The sequence below is a fragment of the Notolepis coatsorum genome, assembly GCF_963971535.1.
Source record: "Notolepis coatsorum genome assembly, chromosome: 2".
NCBI lineage: Eukaryota > Metazoa > Chordata > Actinopteri > Aulopiformes > Paralepididae > Notolepis > Notolepis coatsorum.
The window spans coordinates 85,611,310-85,631,184 of NC_140166.1; the positions used below are offsets into that span (position 1 = coordinate 85,611,310).

Genomic DNA, 19,875 nt, shown 5'->3' on the forward strand with positions numbered 1-19,875 from the left:
CAGCTCCCAGAAACAATTAGGGCCTCAGACTCCTTTACTGTTTTTATATTAAGACTTAAGACACGTCTCTTTCACTGTGCTTTTCTCTAGGGTCCTGATGTGTTCTACTTATGTGCTTGGTCATTCTATTGTTTTAATTGATCTTCTTTTTAATGTTTTATTATGATGTATATTTTTTATTAGTATGTCATGTTAAAGCACCTTGAGGTTACATTGTATTTTAAAGTGTGCTCTATAAATAAAATGCATTATTATTATTATTATTATTATTATTATTATTATTATTATTATTATTATTATTATTATTATTATTATTATTATTATTATTATTATTATTATTATTATTATTATTATTATTATTATTATTATTTTTTTTTTATTGGTCTTTTTCCCCCTCCATTTTTCCTCCGATTTTCTCCAATCCCAATGTTAGTCGTATGCCAATTCCCAGTCCCTTCCTGGTCGCTGCGCACTTACCCCCCACAGTCAGATCATCTGGGAGAGTGGAGGCTACCACGTGCTTCCTCCGACACACGTCCAGCCAATCACCGCTTCTTTTCACCTGGCAGCGCGGATTCTCATCGAGAGGGCGTAGCGTGTGGGAGGACCACACTATCCCCCTCGAGTCCTATCCGCGCTGAGCAGGCGCCCCGACCGAACTGTAGGAGTCGCTGTTTACAACGACCCGGACCCACCCCGCCAGCTTCTCCCACCCTCTAATACAGCCAATTGTATTGGTGCAGACGGCCAGCCAAGCTGGTGACAACCCCGGAGCTGTGAGCTGGATTCGAACAGGCGAATCCAGCTCACAGCTCCGGGGTTGGTGACGAACGCAATCTCCGCTCGGCCACCTAACCGCCCCATTATTATTATTATTATTATTATTATTTAGCAGCATGGGGGGGGGGGTACAGTAGAATTGATCATAATGATACTACTACTACTACTACTACTACTACTACTACTACTACTACTACTACTACTACTACTACTACTACTACTACTACTACTACTACTACTACTACTAATAATAATAATAATAATAATAGAACATAGAACAAAGTGCAAAGTAATAATGATAGTGATAATAGTAGTGAACAGTAGTGAGTGGCAGGATTCAGATAGTCAGATATTCCTAACAGTGTTTATTATTAAGAGTCAGATAGTCCTAACAGTGTTTATTATTAAGAGTCAGATCATCCTAACAGTGTTTCTTAGAGTCAGATAGTCCTAACAGTGTTTATTATTATGAGTCAGACAGTCCTAACAGTGTTTATTATTAAGAGTCACATAGTCCTAACAGTGTTTATTATTAATAGTCAGATAGCCCTAACAGTTCACAACTTCACCAGTCGTTAGCTCTCCATAAATCTTTATTTATATTCTATAAACACACTGAGTGGTTAAACTTGTTTACAGTATCGTCAAGATGTTACATTCACAAGTGTCATAGTGCGTTTAATAAATACAGAAACATCAGACGATCAGAACAATTAGCCTACAATTTATTTTTGCATATCAAAAACAATTTAAAAAACAACTATATATTGTGGTCGTCAAGGTTCTAAACCAACTCATAGACACTAGTGTCAAGTTTCAGAGTTTCCTGCAGGGTATTCAGGGTATTAGTAAACCTATGCACAGTATAGAAAACACTGCAATGAGATTTTTTGTGTTAAGGTGTACATACTTTTACAAAATATCCCATTTTACAATGCTTTGTATTTAACACTTTCAGAGCCAACAGGGGGTGTCGTACTTACCTGGCTGAATACCAGCACCCACTTCAATGATAGCGTTGTGAACGCATAATCTCTGTCTTAAATTATGGCTATGTGTCTAATCTGCCCGTCGCTTATCAATGACTTGTTTGCAGTGAACATTGTCGAAACGGATTGTTTTTTAATCGCTTCATTTCCGTTTTATAGCATTCGGCCTATTTATGAATCGTTTTCAAATAAACGCTAGATTATCGATAGTATATGTGTACTTATGCACGCTATAGAAGCGGGCTGAAATATCGATTCTCTCATTTCCTGATCAGCGGCACACACACACACACATATGGGACACGTTGATATATCTGTGAAAAAAGCTCTGATTATCCCAAGACTGGTAAAATAGATTCCTTACCTCAGATCAGATGTTATCCAAAAAGATTATTCCAATTCCTGATCGCCATTCCAAAGATCGATCGTGTTTATTGATTCAGCGTTGGGTGCTGGAAATACATAATCCACGCTGTTCTGGGGTCTACGATCAACTTGGGTCTCTTCAGTTGGTTTGACGGAAAAGTAAAGTTGGTGGCATTCATAGGTCGGCATGAACTAACGACAAAACGCGTTTCTGGCATCCAAAGTGTTAATGATAAATTGCTCTGTGAAGACTGTGAAATTAGCTTTCATTTAAATTATATCTTACTAGTTTCCAAACTACATAACATTCTACATAACCAAACTACATAATCTACACATAAGATAAATGAATAAATGTAACTGTTAGCTCCGTCGAGACTGTGCATACTTTTGTTAATTTTTATAGTTTTAAGAGTTTTATTTGCACCAACTGTTGGTGCATTATATGTGTATGACCGTCAGTCAATCATTGACATTGGATTAAGGAAAACTTACCGATTGGATTGCTCTCTGGACCGGATTGCTGAACAGCAGCAGTGGCCCGCCGAAATCTTTTGTTGTGGCCGAGGCAAGGAAAAGGCACGACGACGTGGAAGAAGAGCCGGGGTCCGGAATAGATTGAGGTCCAAACAACACAGAACCACATTGCCCAGCATATTGTTGGCCAATGTGCAATCGATAGGAAATAAACTGGACGACATCAGAGCACGGATCCAATTCCAGAGGGACATTCGGGATTGCAATGTCCTCTGTTTCACAGAAACTTGGCTGTCTCCAGACATCCCGAATCATGCAATAGAACCGGCAGACCACTTCTTCGTTCTCCGCAAGGACCGGACGGCAGAAGAATCACAAAAGACGAAAGGAGGCGGCATTGCCTTCATGATAAACAAGGAGTGGTGCGATTTAGGCAACGCAAAGGAATTGTCTAACCACTGCTCCCCAGACCTGGAGTTTATCACGATCAAATGTCGACCCTTCTTTCTCCCGAGGGAGTTAACGTCCATCATCCTCATCGGAGTGTACATTCCACCACACGCGAACACTGGGGCCGCACTTTCAAAGTTACACGACGAGGTAAACAAACTACAGATAGCTAGCGTTGACGCTGCCATTTTGGTTCTGGGCGATTTCAACAGCGCGCGTCTTAAAAAGGTGTTGCCGAATTTCTATCAGCATGTGACCTGTCCCACCAGAGGCGAGAACATATTAGACCATGTATACTCGCAATTTAAGAATGGGTACAAGTCACAGGCTCTTAGTCCATTCGGTAAGTCCGATCACGCCGCCATCTTTCTTTTGCCAAAGTATAGACAAAGTCTCAAGCGAACGCCGGTAGTATCGCGAGAGGTTAAGCGTTGGACCGTGACGTCAGAGGAGACACTCCAAGCTGCGCTTGAATGCACAGACTGGAGTGTATTCCGTGATAACACAGCCAATATTAACGAATACACTGAAACGGTGCTTGACTTTGTCTGTACTCTGGTAGAAGAAACAATCCCCTCTACCACAATTAGAATATACCCAAATCAAAAGCCCTGGGTAGATAAATCCGTCCGTGAGGCTCTGAAAGTGCGCACATCAGCCTACAACACCGGGCTGGTGACAGGCAACATGGAAGAACACAAGACGGCAAGATACAACGTCAGGAGAGCAGTAATAGAGGCAAAACGGCGTTACAGGTGTAACTGAGGGGTACAATTCCCTGACTGTATTGATAAGTATGGTATCATTAAACCACTACCGCTTTATGTACTTTAACTACTGGCCACACAGTACATGATATAGATATGATGAACACTTTCCCACCATGAAACCAAGTCCACACAAATGTATAAGTCGAATATTTAATATATAGCAAAGGGTATATACAACGTTCACTTAATGACATTTATGATTTGAATGCACTTGTAAGGCAAATGAGTATTCGTAGGCAAATCAACATTGAATGTCCAATCTCTGGTTACGCAGGAAGCAAATATACAACCAGGGCCCTCATGCATCAACGTGTTCTACGCACAGATCTGTGCTTACCCTGTGCGTACGATCATTTCTAAGCAAAGAGTGGGATTCATCAATTTGAACTTGAACTTGACTTCGTGCTTACATCTACGCACATTTCAGACCTGGCGTACCTAGCGCCCAGTGGTAGAATATATTATTACAACAAGGAAATGAGCTTCTGTGCATAATAACACTGGCACGTTCTGTACGAACCGTAGTTCATTATAGTTCATTGTAAAATAGCAACAGTAGTGTAATTATGGTCAAAACCCTATAAATAGCATTTGGAATAATAGATCTTTCTCTCAGAATGAATGCAGCATGGTTTATATAGCGTTATCGGAATATACGGGGTGTAGGCTACTGACTGACTGCGCTCCGCGTAGCTTGATTGATTGATTGATTGAAAAGTTTATTAACAGATTGCAGAATGGGTACAGTACAGTACAGCTCAGTACATACAATTGTTGATTGGGGATGCAGACCAACTTTCGTCTTGTTTACATCAGGGTCCCCCATTTTCAATTCATCATAAATCATAAAGCTCAACTCGTTATTATTCTGCGCAGACCGCAGAAACACGGGAACGTTTTGATTATATTTAAAAGGCTTTACGTTAAACGAAACAAGTGGAACTTCGAAGCTGTAAGCAGAATACAAGTCATATGAATATAGTGTTCTTCCCCCTTTTTACTGTATAAGAAAGAATAGAAAACGCATTGCAATGACACTATAGTGGACAGACTATGTATATGATGGGATTCAAGTTCATGTATTGAAAGGCAGGATACAACATGCAGTGAGATTCATTGTTCTTGTACATGCTCTCGTATTATATTGTTTATATAGGCTACCCAATACTGACATCAAAATAGATTGTAGTATGCCTCTAGAAATCATATGCAGCAGGTAGAAAATTGACGGGAGATCCATCGCGATTTGGAATAGAATTGAGGAGAACTTTAATCCGTGGGTATTAATCAAACAACACGGGAAAAGGCAGTCATATTCCAGCGCGGTCTTTATTAGCCGACAACAAAATAGATGCCTCTAAAAATCATATAGCCAATCGAACACAACTAATAAAGGCATTCATACAGCACGGTTATAATGACACACAACCAACGCGCCAAACAGTGGTCAACGAACGGTCTTTATTAGTATTTTGAGCTGTCCAGGCAGAATTGCAGCAATGGTTTTAGGGAGCCGTTGATATCTGACATCACCGTTTACAAGTCCGCCTTTTATTTATCCCATAAATCATAATACGCGATAGTGTCTTCTTGGTTCGACAGCAGTGAATTCTCCGTGGAGTTTCTCGGAGTCCCGCTCGGGTCGGTCCATTATTTCACATCCCATGGGGGGTGTTTCCTCATTTTCATGACCATATATGGATAATCATGCACGAGCATTGACGGTAGAACAAAGTGGTATTCATCAACACGGAGGACCATAGAGCCTGCGTACGCACGTGTGATGAATGCCGACTTCCCTGTGCGTACGCTAGTTCTACATTCCGTGCTTACGTGTGGAAGTAGGTCGAGTTCAAAGTCCACGTTGATGCATGAGGGCCCTGGTTCTTTAGGGAACTATAGCGATGGTACTTAATGATTATAGCTGGATATACTAAAAGGGGTCCTGCTGGTTGTAAGTCAGTAGGGGGGGGGGTTAGGAGAGCCGCCGGCGATATCCCATCTGGCCAACGATTTCTTGGGAGAATTCAGAGTGCTGAACACGGTGCCCACAGAACCTTGGTCCACAGATGAATACCGTTGGGCCCTCTTGTAGACGGTAGCTGCCGGTCCACAACGAAGAGACGTGAGGCGACCTCACTCGGGGTAGAGCGCCGTCTCACCTGGACTCCTCTCGGGGGGTAGTTCCAACACTCACCAGTGTTGGCTGTTATCCATGGCATAAATCAAAGCACCCAAAGCAAGTAGATAATCCAAGCCGTGTAGGGCTCGCCGTCGTCCGGGTAAGGTAATCCAATGTGCAGGTCCACTCGTCCTAGCCCAGAACTCCTCGGATGAAAGCACCACACGTGGTCTGCCCAGCCTGGTTAAGACTCTAGATAACGCGAGGAAACGATGGGGGTACTACTCACTGTATAACTCTAACCGAACGATGCACCATACATAATAGACTATTATTAACTTAATAGAAATACGTCCCACTCGACGGTATAGTGCCAAACTATGACAATTCAGCTATTAATCCACACGATGTCTCAATGCCATTCTGAGGCCAAGTTGACCATACTGCACCACACGTGTATCGTGGGTGAGGCTTAACGTCTTGCCACTAGGTTGGAGGGTAAAGAACTAAGGGCTAAGGGACTAAAAGAAAGTTCTACTTTACTTGCGCCATATATATATGCGCTGTGAACAAATACCATTCGTATTTCGCCAGACGTATTCCTACGCGGAACCGGGCTAGTAACGACATGTTCGTCGGCACGATTGAACTTGAACCAAGGGGCTTGGCTGCTGGCGCCAAGTTCTTGTCCAATGAGAGAATGAAACTATTATGGGCTGTTAGTAGACTAAAGGGATATTCAGTGTATATGTACAAGGAATATACAAGGGATATCAAACGATATACAAATACTATTAAATATATATCCATAAATAAATATATATATTCGGTTTAATCTGATCCTTCACAACAGCCGCCCCCTAATTAGTCCCACCTAATTAGCTAAGCAGAGACAGATTAACCGCACTGTCTACCACTCAAGGTCCGCTGTAAGGGTCAGTGAACTCACAAAGTCGTGGGGTCATGGTCGTCATCGATAGTGTCTGGGAGTCTGGGCAGTTCTATTAGCCTCGCCACGGGTCGTGTGTAAGTTCGCCCTTGGACGAGCACCTCAGCTGCTCGGACCTTGCCATCGGCACCGGTGATCACTTTGCTTACGCGGCCAGCCGGCCACATAGCTCTGGGTAGTGACTGGTATAATCATGACGACTGTTCCTTCTGTCAAATTGTCTCTCTCTTTTACCCACTTCTGGCGGGTCTGTAGAGACGGTAGGTAGTGGAGTAGAAAGCTGTTCCAAAACTTGTCAGCTAGTACTTGACTGTACCTCCACATTCTTCGGCCGTTCGCTTCTTCAGGCCTGTACATTGTCTGGGGTAGCACAGGGTCCAGCCGCCCCATCAAGAGTGTGTTGGGGGTGACTGGGTCGACATCTGCTATATCACTGGAGACGTAGCCGAGGGGCTTGGAGTTCAATACTCCCTCGATCTCCGTGAGGACTGTCATTAGGACTTCTTCCGCTACAGTCTGGGCCCCAAGCACGGCGTACAGGGCTGTCTTTATAGAACGTACTTCTCGTTCCCAGGTTCCACCGAAGTGGGGTGCGTTCGGGGGATTAAACTGGAAGTCAATCTGGGATGGAGCGAGGTGGGTCTTAAGTTCTGGGCCCATAGCTTGGAAGCTCTCTCTCAGCTCTCTTTCTCCGCCTTTGAAGTTTGTCCCGTGATCAGACAACAATGTAGACGGTTTTCCTTTCCGTGATGTGAATCTTCGGAAGGCCATAAGGAATGAGTCTGTGCTCATGGTTGGAAGGAGTTCGATATGTATCGCTCTGGTGGTCATGCATTTGAATACAATACCCCACCGCTTCTCGGTTCCTCTTCCTTTCTTTATATACAACGGGCCAAAACAGTCCATGCCTGTGGAGTGGAATGGCTTGTCGCCGAGTCGGAGGCGACAGGGAGGTAGGTCAGCCATCCGGGGTATGCTGGGCTGCGCGCGCCACTTTCGGCAGTCTAGACAGGTTCGCTGGAAGCGTCGCACTGCTTCTCTTCCTTGAAGTATCCAATAGCGACGTCTGATCTCCGCGAAGACTCTCTCTGCTCCTGCGTGGTGTACATCCTCGTCGTATTTCTTTATGATCAGCTCTGTGACCTTGTGTCGGCTGTTCAAGACTATCGGGTACTTAACGTCATCCGGTAGATTGGGGGCCCTCCGCAGACGACCACCCACTCTGATGAGATTATGGGCGTCGCTCTCGGGTGCCAGGTGGAGCAATCTGCTGTCTGATGGGACGGGCTTTCCTCCCTGTAGACAGTCTAGCTCGTCGGGGAACGAGTCTCTCTGGGCTCGTTGTAGTAGAAGAAGTTCTGCTTCTTCGTAGTCAGCTGCTGAAATGTCGGCAGTGGGCTGAATCTCTGGGTGGTGCCACAGAAATGTCTTTAGTTGCGCACTCTGTAGGGTGAGGCAATCATCTATGTTGGGGTCTGTGGAGGCGACTGTGCTCAGTCCACAGAACATAGGTTTCTTGTTCTCAGCCTCCTCTTTACTCGCCTCCCGTGGGGTGGGCGTAGGCCACTCTCCTTCCGGGAGCTTGAGGAACTCTGGTCCGTCACTGTAGATGTTGTGACGGGTGAGGTCATCTAGGGACATTCCCCGGGTGATGACGTCAGCTGGGTTGTGTTTGGTGTCCACATACCGCCAGCTCGCTGCTTCTGTTAACTCTTGAATCTCTGTGACTCTGACTCCCACGAAGACCTTGTATCTGCATGAATCAGACTTGATCCATGTGAGTACTGTCGTGGAATCTGACCACAAGATTGTTCTGTGCACCGGAATGGTGAGTTCACGTTGGATTAACGTGGCTAGATGCGCTCCTGCTAGGGCTGCGCAGAGCTCTAGACGCGGGATAGATTGTTGCTTTCGTGGGGCTATTCTTGAGCGAGCCAGGATGAAGGCGGTGTGTATCTCTCCTCCCTTCTCTTGGGCACGCAAGTAGGCCACTGATCCATAGGCTACTTCGGAGGCGTCGCTGAAGACGTGTAGATCCATCTTGCATGTCTCTGGCCTCACTGTGGGTGGGAAGTAGCTGCGGCGTATATTGACGCCTGGGAGTGAGCGGAGTTCCGTCTCCCACTCTCTCCATGTGGAGGCAAGGGGTGCGGGTATTGGGTCGTCCCAGCCCTGGTCCTTGTCCCATAGTGCTCGTACAATCATCTTTGCCCTGGTGGTGTAAGGTAGAATACATCCCAACGGGTCATATTGTCTGGCGAGTGTTCTGTACACACTCCGTCTGGTGGTCGGTATCGCCGTCGACCTTCCCTGCTCCGTGGTCAGGGGTTTGTGTCTATAGTGGAGCGAGTCTGTTTTGAAGCGCCAGACTAGTCCTAGTGTCATTTCTTGGGCTTCTCCTGGGATTGTCGCCATCCAGGTCTCGCTGCTGGCAGCCTTGTCCGCGGGGGAGAGGCTGCGCAATACGTGCGGGTCGCTGCTGGCCCACTGCCTGAGATCAAAGCCGCCTTTGATCAGAGAGGCGCGTAGCTTGAGTAGGAGAGCCTCGGCTTCTTCTTGAGTCGAAACGCTTTGTAAACAGTTGTCCACGTAGAAACTGTTCTTCACACTGTGTCGGACCTCTTCATCTGCTGCTGGGTCCTCTGCGACATGTTTCTGTAGTGCAAATGTAGCACAGCACGGGCTGCATGTGGTTCCGAAGGGGAGGACTTCCCATTGGTAGATGGCTGGGTGCTCATCTCCGATCCTCTCTCTCCATAGGAACCGCAGCAGGGGCTTGTCCTCCTCCACTAGTCTCACCTGCAGGAACATCCCTTTGATATCCCCGCTGATAGCCACCTTGTCCTGGCGGAAGCGTAGTAGCACGCCTAGTAGAGAGGGGCCGAGTGTGGGGCCGGGCAAGAGCTCTTTATTCAGATTTTGGGATCCGATCTGGTAGCTGCAGTTAAACACAATGCGATCCTTGCCGTTGTGGTGGACCTTGTGGTGCGGCACGTACCATGATTCGGTCGTCTGATCGGCCTCTTTAATGTCAATCTTTGTCACGTGTCCCGCTGTGATTAGCTTCTCAATCTCAGCGCGGTACACACTCTCTTGAGCGGGGTCTTTGGCTAGGCGCCGCTCTGTGTTCAATAGATACCGCTCCGTAGCGTCTTTCTTTGCGTGAAAGGTGGGCATTCCCTCCCGCCTCAGGAGTGGAGTTGCGTATCTCATCACTCCGCTGGCTGTGACTCTCTTTGTCCCCTGCTCGAGGAGGTTTATGGCGTAAATGTCTTCTTTAGAACGAATGTCTTTCTTTTCGTTCTTAAAGGGCATTGTCTCTAGTGTCCATAGCCTCTCTACATGCTGCAGGAGAGTGGTGTCTTCTTCTGTCACTCTGGAGTGGAGGCAGCTAGTGGCTGCTGTTCGGTTAAGAGATTTAGCGAGGGGGCCTTGTAATGTCCATCCTAGGCGGGTCTCGACTGCTGCAGGACAGCCTCTGGGTCCTGTATGGACCCGGTCTATCGGGACTATGAGGTCTGCATGGTCGGAGCCTATCAGCAGGGTCGGGGTGGCGCCGTCTATGAGCGGGATAGGTAGTTGATGCAGGTGCACATATTTATCCATCAGTTTGGCGATGGGGTAGGTGTACTGTGATAGTCCTATTTCTTGGCTGGTGAAAGCATTTGTAATCCTATACCGTCGCTCTGGCTGCCCGCTTGCTGCGATAGTGAAGGAGACATTCTCGCCTTTTATCGTCTTTAAATCTCTTCTTATTGTCCGAATCGTCATTTGGTTCTCGCTCCCCCGCAGTCCCAGCTGGGCCGCAGCGGACGCGAGCAGAAGGGTCTTCTCTGACCCGTCATCAAGGACGGCGTAAGTGTCCATGACTTTATCTTGGTAGCTCAATGTTACACGGACTACCTTTAAGAGCACTTGGGCGCCGCTGCTGCTGGCGGGGTCAATGTACATGACACTTGCCTTTGTGCTGCTCGATGGTGCAGGTGCAGGCTTTCTTCTGTTACTGTCGTGTAGGACATCTAGGTGGGCTCCGTCACACCGACTGCACCTCTTCTTTAGGCGGCACTCGGCTGCCATGTGACTGCGCGCACATCGGTAACAGCGCCTGTTGGACTTTATCCATTGACTCACTTCTTCTGCATTCATCTTTGTGAACAGGTCACATTGTGACAGCCAGTGTTCCTTCTCGCAGTACGGGCACACCATCTTCCACTTCTCTTTTCTCAAGGGGGTACTGTGGTTCTTACTGCTCTGTACTGATTCTGATTGGTGCATGACAGTCACCGATCTTCTTCCATCGTTTATTCTCCTGGGTCCCTCTCTGGAGCTTGGTGTGCTCCGCACGAACGTATCCAGTCGTAGGCTGCTGACTTCTCTCGCCAGGAAGTCGGCTAGATCGAGGAGGGATGGTTCGGGACCGTTAGGATCACGGTGGTGCCGCCTGAAGCGCTCTTGTCTGGCGGGTGGCAGCTTCTCTAAAATCCTCTCGACGTTAGAGTTGGCGTATAGCTCGTGCATACCCTTTTCTCGTTGCGCTCCCAGCATCCCTACCAGGGACTGCACTTTTAGACAGGTCGTCTAATGAGCGATTGTCTGTTGCTGGGGGTAGGCGGTCAATATGCCTTATCTCTTGGATTACGTAATCCCATATACGTCCATATCTCTGGTCCAGCGCTGCTAGAGCCGCGGTGTATGGGGTCGTAGAGGTGGCATAGGCTAGCGCTATATTGTGCGCTCGGGGTACTTTCAGGTGCTTCAGTAATATTGCATACTTGTGGCGTTCATCAGCGACATCCACCATCATTGTCTCTAAGCACATCCGGAGCTCCGTGTACTGTGCTCGATTCTCATAGGTGAAGTCTGGAAACGTCGGTGTACCAATGTATGACGCCGTGGATGGCTGATACATCGGCGAGCGTTGGGGGAGAGGCCTCCTAGGCGAGTCTCCTCTTGCGCCTCTCTGTGGGCTGGTACCGGCAGGGTACCATGGCCCGCTGGTCCAGGTGCTATTTCTCGGGGCTGGTCGTGCGTCATGCTCACCCGTGAATAGAGTCGGGGGTCTGTAGCGCAGCGCCGCGGGGGTATAGCCTGGGCTGTACTGGACCTCCTGGTCCGGTGGAGTACTGTGCTGTCGTCGGGCTTGGTTCTCCTCCTCTCCCTCTTCTTCTTCTATCAGGTCCTCTAGATCCTGTAGTCGTTTATTTAGCTTCTCCGCAGTGTATGCCGCTCCTTCCTTGTAGCTGGGTCTCGCTTGGACCGGTCGGGGAAGGGGGTCTGCGGGGGGTATAGGCCCTGGTCTGTTGGTCAAGTTCAGGGTCGCTTGCTCGGTTAGGGGATGCTGCCCTTGACTGTTGTCTCGACGAGTTCCTTGAACCCCTGGCGGAGGGAGAGGGTGTTGCCTTGGTGATCAGCTGCTCCATTAGCTGCGCTTGTAACTTGTCACGCTCGGCTTGTAGTCTGTCGCGCTTGCCCTGTAGTCTGTCGCGCTCGGTTTCGCGCTGGATGAGAGCGAGGTTGCGCTCTGTTTCTCTTTGGGCACCGGCAGCGGCACGCTGGGTGTCTGCTCGGTCTCTTGCCATATTCTCTTCCGTCTGAAGGCGTCTCATCTCCAGTCGATCGCGTTCGGTAGAGGCTGTCAGGCTGACGAGGAACGCCTGTGATAGCATCCTCTCCGCTTCGCTGGGGGAAGACGGTTGTAGAGGTGAGCCGCTCCTGGCTGTACTCGTTGGGGAGTCCTGGAGCTCTATCTCCTCGGCGCTCTCCTCATCTTGTTCCGTGCAGAGTTCTCTCTCTGTAGGGTTGTCTTCCTCCCGGGGCTGGTCGGGGACTACTTCTTCGGTATTGGCGGGGGGTAAAGGCATGTCAGCTCCCTCCTGGTCCCCACCGTGAGCTTGGTCAGTTACATTAGAACCCACTAGGGCCTCTGTGGTCGGGGTAACCTGGTCGTTAAGGTCAGACATAATTTTACTTTCTACTTCTACCGCGTTTACCGTTTGTCGAAGGCTAGGTAGTTGACTGACAGCGTAATCCTCTAAGTACTGAGGTGTCTGTCGTCTGCGCCGCGGGCGTTCTACGTTAGGAGGACCGTTTCGTGGAGTGTTCATCATAGGCCATTTCAATATTAATAACACTATATTAATATTACACTAGTTACCCTCCGGCTCGAAGGACCAATTGTAACTGAGGGGTACAATTCCCTGACTGTATTGATAAGTATGGTATCATTAAACCACTACCGCTTTATGTACTTTAACTACTGGCCACACAGTACATGATATAGATATGATGAACACTTTCCCACCATGAAACCAAGTCCACACAAATGTATAAGTCGAATATTTAATATATAGCAAAGGGTATATACAACGTTCACTTAATGACATTTATGATTTGAATGCACTTGTAAGGCAAATGAGTATTCGTAGGCAAATCAACATTGAATGTCCAATCTCTGGTTACGCAGGAAGCAAATATACAACCTGGTTCTTTAGGGAACTATAGCGATGGTACTTAATGATTATAGCTGGATATACTAAAGGGGGGTCCTGCTGGTTGTAAGTCAGTAGGGGGGGGGGGTTAGGAGAGCCGCCGGCGATATCCCATCTGGCCAACGATTTCTTGGGAGAATTCAGAGTGCTGAACACGGTGCCCACAGAACCTTGGTCCACAGATGAATACCGTTGGGCCCTCTTGTAGACGGTAGCTGCCGGTCCACAACGAAGAGACGTGAGGCGACCTCACTCGGGGTAGAGCGCCGTCTCACCTGGACTCCTCTCGGGGGGTAGTTCCAACACTCACCAGTGTTGGCTGTTATCCATGGCATAAATCAAAGCACCCAAAGCAAGTAGATAATCCAAGCCGTGTAGGGCTCGCCGTCGTCCGGGTAAGGTAATCCAATGTGCAGGTCCACTCGTCCTAGCCCAGAACTCCTCGGATGAAAGCACCACACGTGGTCTGCCCAGCCTGGTTAAGACTCTAGATAACGCGAGGAAACGATGGGGGTACTACTCACTGTATAACTCTAACCGAACGATGCACCATACATAATAGACTATTATTAACTTAATAGAAATACGTCCCACTCGACGGTATAGTGCCAAACTATGACAATTCAGCTATTAATCCACACGATGTCTCAATGCCATTCTGAGGCCAAGTTGACCATACTGCACCACACGTGTATCGTGGGTGAGGCTTAACGTCTTGCCACTAGGTTGGAGGGTAAAGAACTAAGGGCTAAGGGACTAAAAGAAAGTTCTACTTTACTTGCGCCATATATATATGCGCTGTGAACAAATAGTACCATTCGTATTTCGCCAGACGTATTCCTACGCGGAACCGGGCTAGTAACGACATGTTCGTCGGCACGATTGAACTTGAACCAAGGGGCTTGGCTGCTGGCGCCAAGTTCTTGTCCAATGAGAGAATGAAACTATTATGGGCTGTTAGTAGACTAAAGGGATATTCAGTGTATATGTACAAGGAATATACAAGGGATATCAAACGATATACAAATACTATTAAATATATATCCATAAATAAATATATATATTCGGTTTAATCTGATCCTTCACAACAACAGGGATAAAGTTGAACTTCAGTTTGAACAGGCTGACTCTAGAGGTATGTGGCAGGGCCTCAGAACAATGACAGACTACAAAGGCACCTCCCTCAAACTGAACAGTGACATCTCCTTAGCAAATGATCTCAATTCCTTCTATGCGAGGTTTGAGGCTGTGAATAACAACACCAGCCTACAAACCACGGCAATGGGGGGGGGGGGGGGGGTCTGCTGATGGAGACTCAGTGTTCAGGGTAACAGAGCATGAGGTGAGGCGGACCTTTAAAAAAGTGAATATCAGGAAGGCAGCAGGACCGGACGGCATCCCCGGCCGCGTCCTAAAAGTCTGTGCCGACCAACTGGCCCCGGTATTCACTGACATCTTCAACCTGTCCTTGGAACAGGCTGTCATCCCCACCTGTCTGAAGAAGTCAACCATCATCCCTGTACCCAAAAAATCTACGCCCGCTTGCCTCAACGACTACCGCCCTGTAGCCCTCACCTCCATAGCCATGAAGTGCTTTGAGAAGCTAGTGAAGGGCTACATCTGTTCCTCCCTCCCCATCAACCTGGACCCCCTGCAATTTGCATATCGCCCCAACAGGTCCACGGAGGACGCCATAGCCCATGTGCTGCACACAGCAGCATCACACCTGGACAAGAGTCAGGGGAACTATGTGAGAATGCTGTTCATCGACTACAGCTCAGCATTCAATACCATAGTCCCCTCCAAACTCATAGCCAAGCTCAGGGACCTGGGCTTGAACTATGACCTCTGCCAGTGGGTCTTGGACTTCCTGACGGGCAGACCCCAGGTGGTAAGAGCAGGCAACTGCACCTCCTCATCCATCACGCTCAACATAGGGGCCCCCCAGGGCTGTGTTCTGAGCCCCCTCCTCTACTCCCTGTACACACATGACTGCGTGGCACAGCGGAACAACAACACAATCATCAAATTGGCTGATGACACAGTAGTGGTGGGCCTGATCTCTGCCAACGACGAGAGGGCCTACCTGGAAGAGGTAGAGAATCTGTCACAGTGGTGTCAGGAGAACTGCCTCTCCCTGAACGTCAGCAAAACAAAAGAGATGATTGTGGACTTCAGGAGGTCGGGGGTCAAGGACTACAGCCCCCTCAGCATCGACGGGGCACCGGTTGAGAGAGTGAACAGTTTCAAGTACCTCGGAGCCCACATATCCGAGGACTTGACATGGACCACACACATTGACAGTGTTGTGAAGAAGGCACGACAACGCCTCTACTTCCTCAGGCGCCTAAGGAAGTTCCAAGTCAGTCAGAAGATCCTTAGGAACTTCTACTCATGTACAATAGAGAGCATCCTGACTGGCAACATCACCTCCTGGTTTGGGAATAGCACTGCACAAGACCGTAGCAGACTACAAAGAGTGACACGTTCAGCCGAACGCACAATTGGAGGGGGGCTTCCCACCCTCCAGAACATTTACAACAAGCGGTGCAGGGGGAAGGCTAAGAGAATCATCAAGGACTCCAGCCACCCGAACAACTGCCTCTTTGAACTGCTGCGGTCAGGCAAGCGATACCGGAGTCTTAAGGCGAGCACAGAAAGACTCAGAAGAAGCTTCTATCCCCAGGCCATCAGGCTGCTAAACGAACAATAAACACTATGCAACAACCATCAAATGCACACAGCACACACACCCACACGCACACACTCACTTAAACAAACAACACACTGCAGCACCCACTCTCCACACTTTAGATCACACAAACACACTTTATATTTATTGATAAAGGATTTGCACTACAACTCATACACCTACTGTAAATTGTACCTAAATTGCACCTCATCCCATTTCTGCCTTGCACTATATAGTATTGTATATTAGTACACTGCATAGTATTGTATATTATATGGTAACTCAGTTACGTCTATTCTGCATCGAACATTGTACATATGTCTATACTGAACACTGTGACCTCATTTTTTTTTTTACTTCTAATTTACATGCTATACTATGTTATTTTATTTCATACTTATCTTGTCTTGCACAGTCTCTGGAGCGTAACAGTAAGAAGCATTTTGTATAAAAGTATTCTGTACTTCTGTATGACAACTATTAAAGAAACTTGAACTTGAACTTGAACTTGAACTAGATTTACCAGATTATTTGAGCTATTTTGGCTTGCCGGCTGATCTAATCTACGGGCATGTCTGTGTGTTTCCAGCGCGAGACATCCAGTCGTGGGAGTACGTTCCTCTGGGTCCCTTCCTGGGGAAGAACTTCGGGACGACCATCTCCCCCTGGGTGGTCCCCATGGAGGCTCTGCTCCCCTTCGCTGAGCCCAACGCCATTCAGGTCAGCAGAAGTACACTCTCTCTCAACAGATAACATTATGGATCCACCAACTGGATGTCAGTCAGTCAGTATATTGTACAGTATATAGACCTTTTCAATGGAATCATTGCTAGGGAACAGCTTGGGCACAAGTTTAATTCCTGTCAACTATGAAGGCGCCCTGGGTTCTTTAACCCTTTCTGCACCAAACCCGAGAAAAGTCGGGTTTCGCCGCCAGCGGTTGAGCGCCATGCCTGAGAATTCTCGGGTTTTGATCCTTTGATCTTTTTCGTTTGATCCCCGTTTTATACACTCAGCCGGAGCTTCCTGGGTCTCCTTGGCACATCTGCCTACGTTGGAATTGCAATGCCGATCGAATCTCGCCAGGTGGCAGTATCGCCTACCTTTTGAACTGGGTTGCTTTAGTGTGTGTTTTATAAATGTTTTGGCTGCAAGAACTCCTCCCATTCAGAGGACAGAGCAACAGAGCGATTGCTCTGAGATTTTATCGCCTCAACCCTATTTCCCGTATACACACGAGTAATCGCGATGGCGATGGGATCACTGGGGATTATTCTTTTTTGAGTACCTTCTGGCTAAGGTAAGGTATATTCTATGTCTATTTTACCGAACCTGAAACATGCTTTTGTAGCGATCACAGTGTCGCATTTTACTGGACCTAAACCATGCTTTTGGTAACGAAAAAACAGAGTTTTGAGTTAAAACTACCCCCCCCCCCTTGATGATTTTGTAAAGACACATATGTACATGGTATATACCTTTGATTTGGAAGTATTTGGGGTTTCAGGCAGGCACCCCGAACGATTTGGGCATATTGCATATACTGCGCCATATCTCGCGATCTATGAAAAAAGACTAAAAAGATTATTTTGTAATAGTGCACAAACTACAGTATATAGAAATGAACTGGTTAGTCAGTGATGGACTATGAACAATGCCTGTCAAATGAGCCATACTATTGTCTCCATAGCTATAATACAGAACACACGATGGGTCTGCAAATATAGCTAAAATGGTCAATAATGCTGGCACCATTGAGTAAAGATGGGAAAAGAGAATGGCGCTCAATGAGGTAATGACCAAATTCAGTCGGTTTAATGTCTCATCCGAAGGACAGCACTTGCAGCTGTACGGTGTCCCTGTCACTGTAACAGGGGCATTGTCACTGCCAAGTCCAGAGGACAGATTGCTCCCTGCTGGACAACAACACCACCAGGTCCAGAGGACAGAGTGCTCCCTGCTGGACAACAACACCACCAGGTCCAGAGGACAGAGTGCTCCCTGCTGGACAACAACACCACCAGGTCCAGAGGACAGAGTGCTCCCTGCTGGACAACAACACCACCAAGTCCAGAGGACAGAGTTCTCCCTGCTGGACAACAACACCACCAGGTCCAGAGGACAGAGTGCTCCCTGCTGGACAACAACACCACCAGGTCCAGAGGACAGAGTGTCTCCCTGCTGGACAACAACACCACCAGGTCCAGAGGACAGAGTGCTCCCTGCTGGACAACAACACCACCAGGTCCAGAGGACAGAGTGCTCCCTGCTGGACAACAACACCACCAGGTCCAGAGAGGACAGAGTGCTCCCTGCTGGACAACAACACCACCAGGTGTAGAGGACAGAGTGCTCCCTGCTGGACAACAACACCACCAGGTCCAGAGGACAGAGTGCTCCCTGCTGGACAACAACACCACCAGGTCCAGAGGTCAGAGTGCTCCCTGCTGGACAACAACACCACCAGGTCCAGAGGACAGAGTGCTCCCTGCTGGACAACAACACCACCAGGTCCAGAGGACAGAGTGTCTCCCTGCTGGACAACAACACCACCAGGTCTTGAGGACAGAGTGCTCCCTGCTGGACAACAACACCACCAGGTGTAGAGGACAGAGTGCTCCCTGCTGGACAACAACACCACCAGGTCCAGAGGACAGAGTGCTCCCTGCTGGACAACAACACCACCAGGTCCAGAGGACAGAGTGCTCCCTGCTGGACAACAACACCACCAGGTCCAGAGGACAGAGTGCTCCCTGCTGGACAACAAGACCACCAGGTCCAGAGGACAGAGTGCTCCCTGCTGGACAACAACACCACCAGGTCCAGAGGACAGAGTGCTCCCTGCTGGACAACAACACCACCAGGTCCAGAGGACAGAGTGCTTCCTGTTGGACAACAGCACCACCAGGTCCAGAGGACAGAGTGCTCCCTGCTGGACAACAAAACTATTTTCAGACAACGGCCTTGACCGAGGCTTGAACTGGTGATCTTCTGATCATGAGTCCAATAACTATAGATGGTTTCACTGGAATACAATGTTATTGGCTTTCATGTGTGTGTCTCTCAGGTCTGCATATTTTTATTAGAAATGTTTTGTTATTTCCTGTTTCCTGTCCAGGACCCAGAGCCCCTTCCCTATCTGCGCCATGACGATGCCTACACCTTCAATATCAGCCTGTTTGTGTCAATCAAAGGTATATCCATACACATACTGTACACACCTATACCCACACATACAGTACGCACATGCGCACACACATACTCACACACCCATACACACATGCACCGGGAGGTGCACAAGCACACTCATGCATACACAGTGCATGCATCCACACACACATGTGTTCGTACACACACACAAGCACCACAAACCCACATACAATTAACATTATGCGCATATTCTAGACTGTACATTTCTAGTACTGTACTGTACAAGTCTCTCTCTCTCACACACACATACACACACACACACACAAACGTTCAAACCTTCGTTCGTTACGTTGGCATTCGAATTCTAAATGAACATTCTAATTTCAAATTTTTATTAGGCTACACTAATATTATAGTATTAAAAGAAACTGATGAGTTATATTCATTAAAGAAAGTTGATTTAATTGATTTAGTTGGGCTGGGGCTTCTCCCTGGGCTGGGTCTGGGTCTGGAAAGTTGATTTCATAAAAAAAAAATACTAATTTAATCAGATTAATCACTTTATTCAAAATGAGGATTTAGTTTGAGGATATTAAAAAAAATATATAAAAAATTATCAAAAATATATATATTTTTTTTTTA

The 19,875-nt window shown here is 47.6% G+C and overlaps 1 protein-coding gene across 1 annotated transcript in view; it reads left to right on the plus strand.

The window, feature by feature from the left end:
- fah (fumarylacetoacetate hydrolase (fumarylacetoacetase)) overlaps window positions 1-19,875 on the plus strand; it is a 107,962-nt gene that overhangs the window by 63,465 nt on the left and 24,622 nt on the right. The window contains exons 9-10 of the mRNA XM_084307696.1: window positions 16,673-16,803; window positions 19,202-19,277. Of these exons, the coding sequence (XP_084163822.1) occupies window positions 16,673-16,803; window positions 19,202-19,277 (207 nt within the window). The remainder of the gene's footprint in view (window positions 1-16,672; window positions 16,804-19,201; window positions 19,278-19,875) is intronic.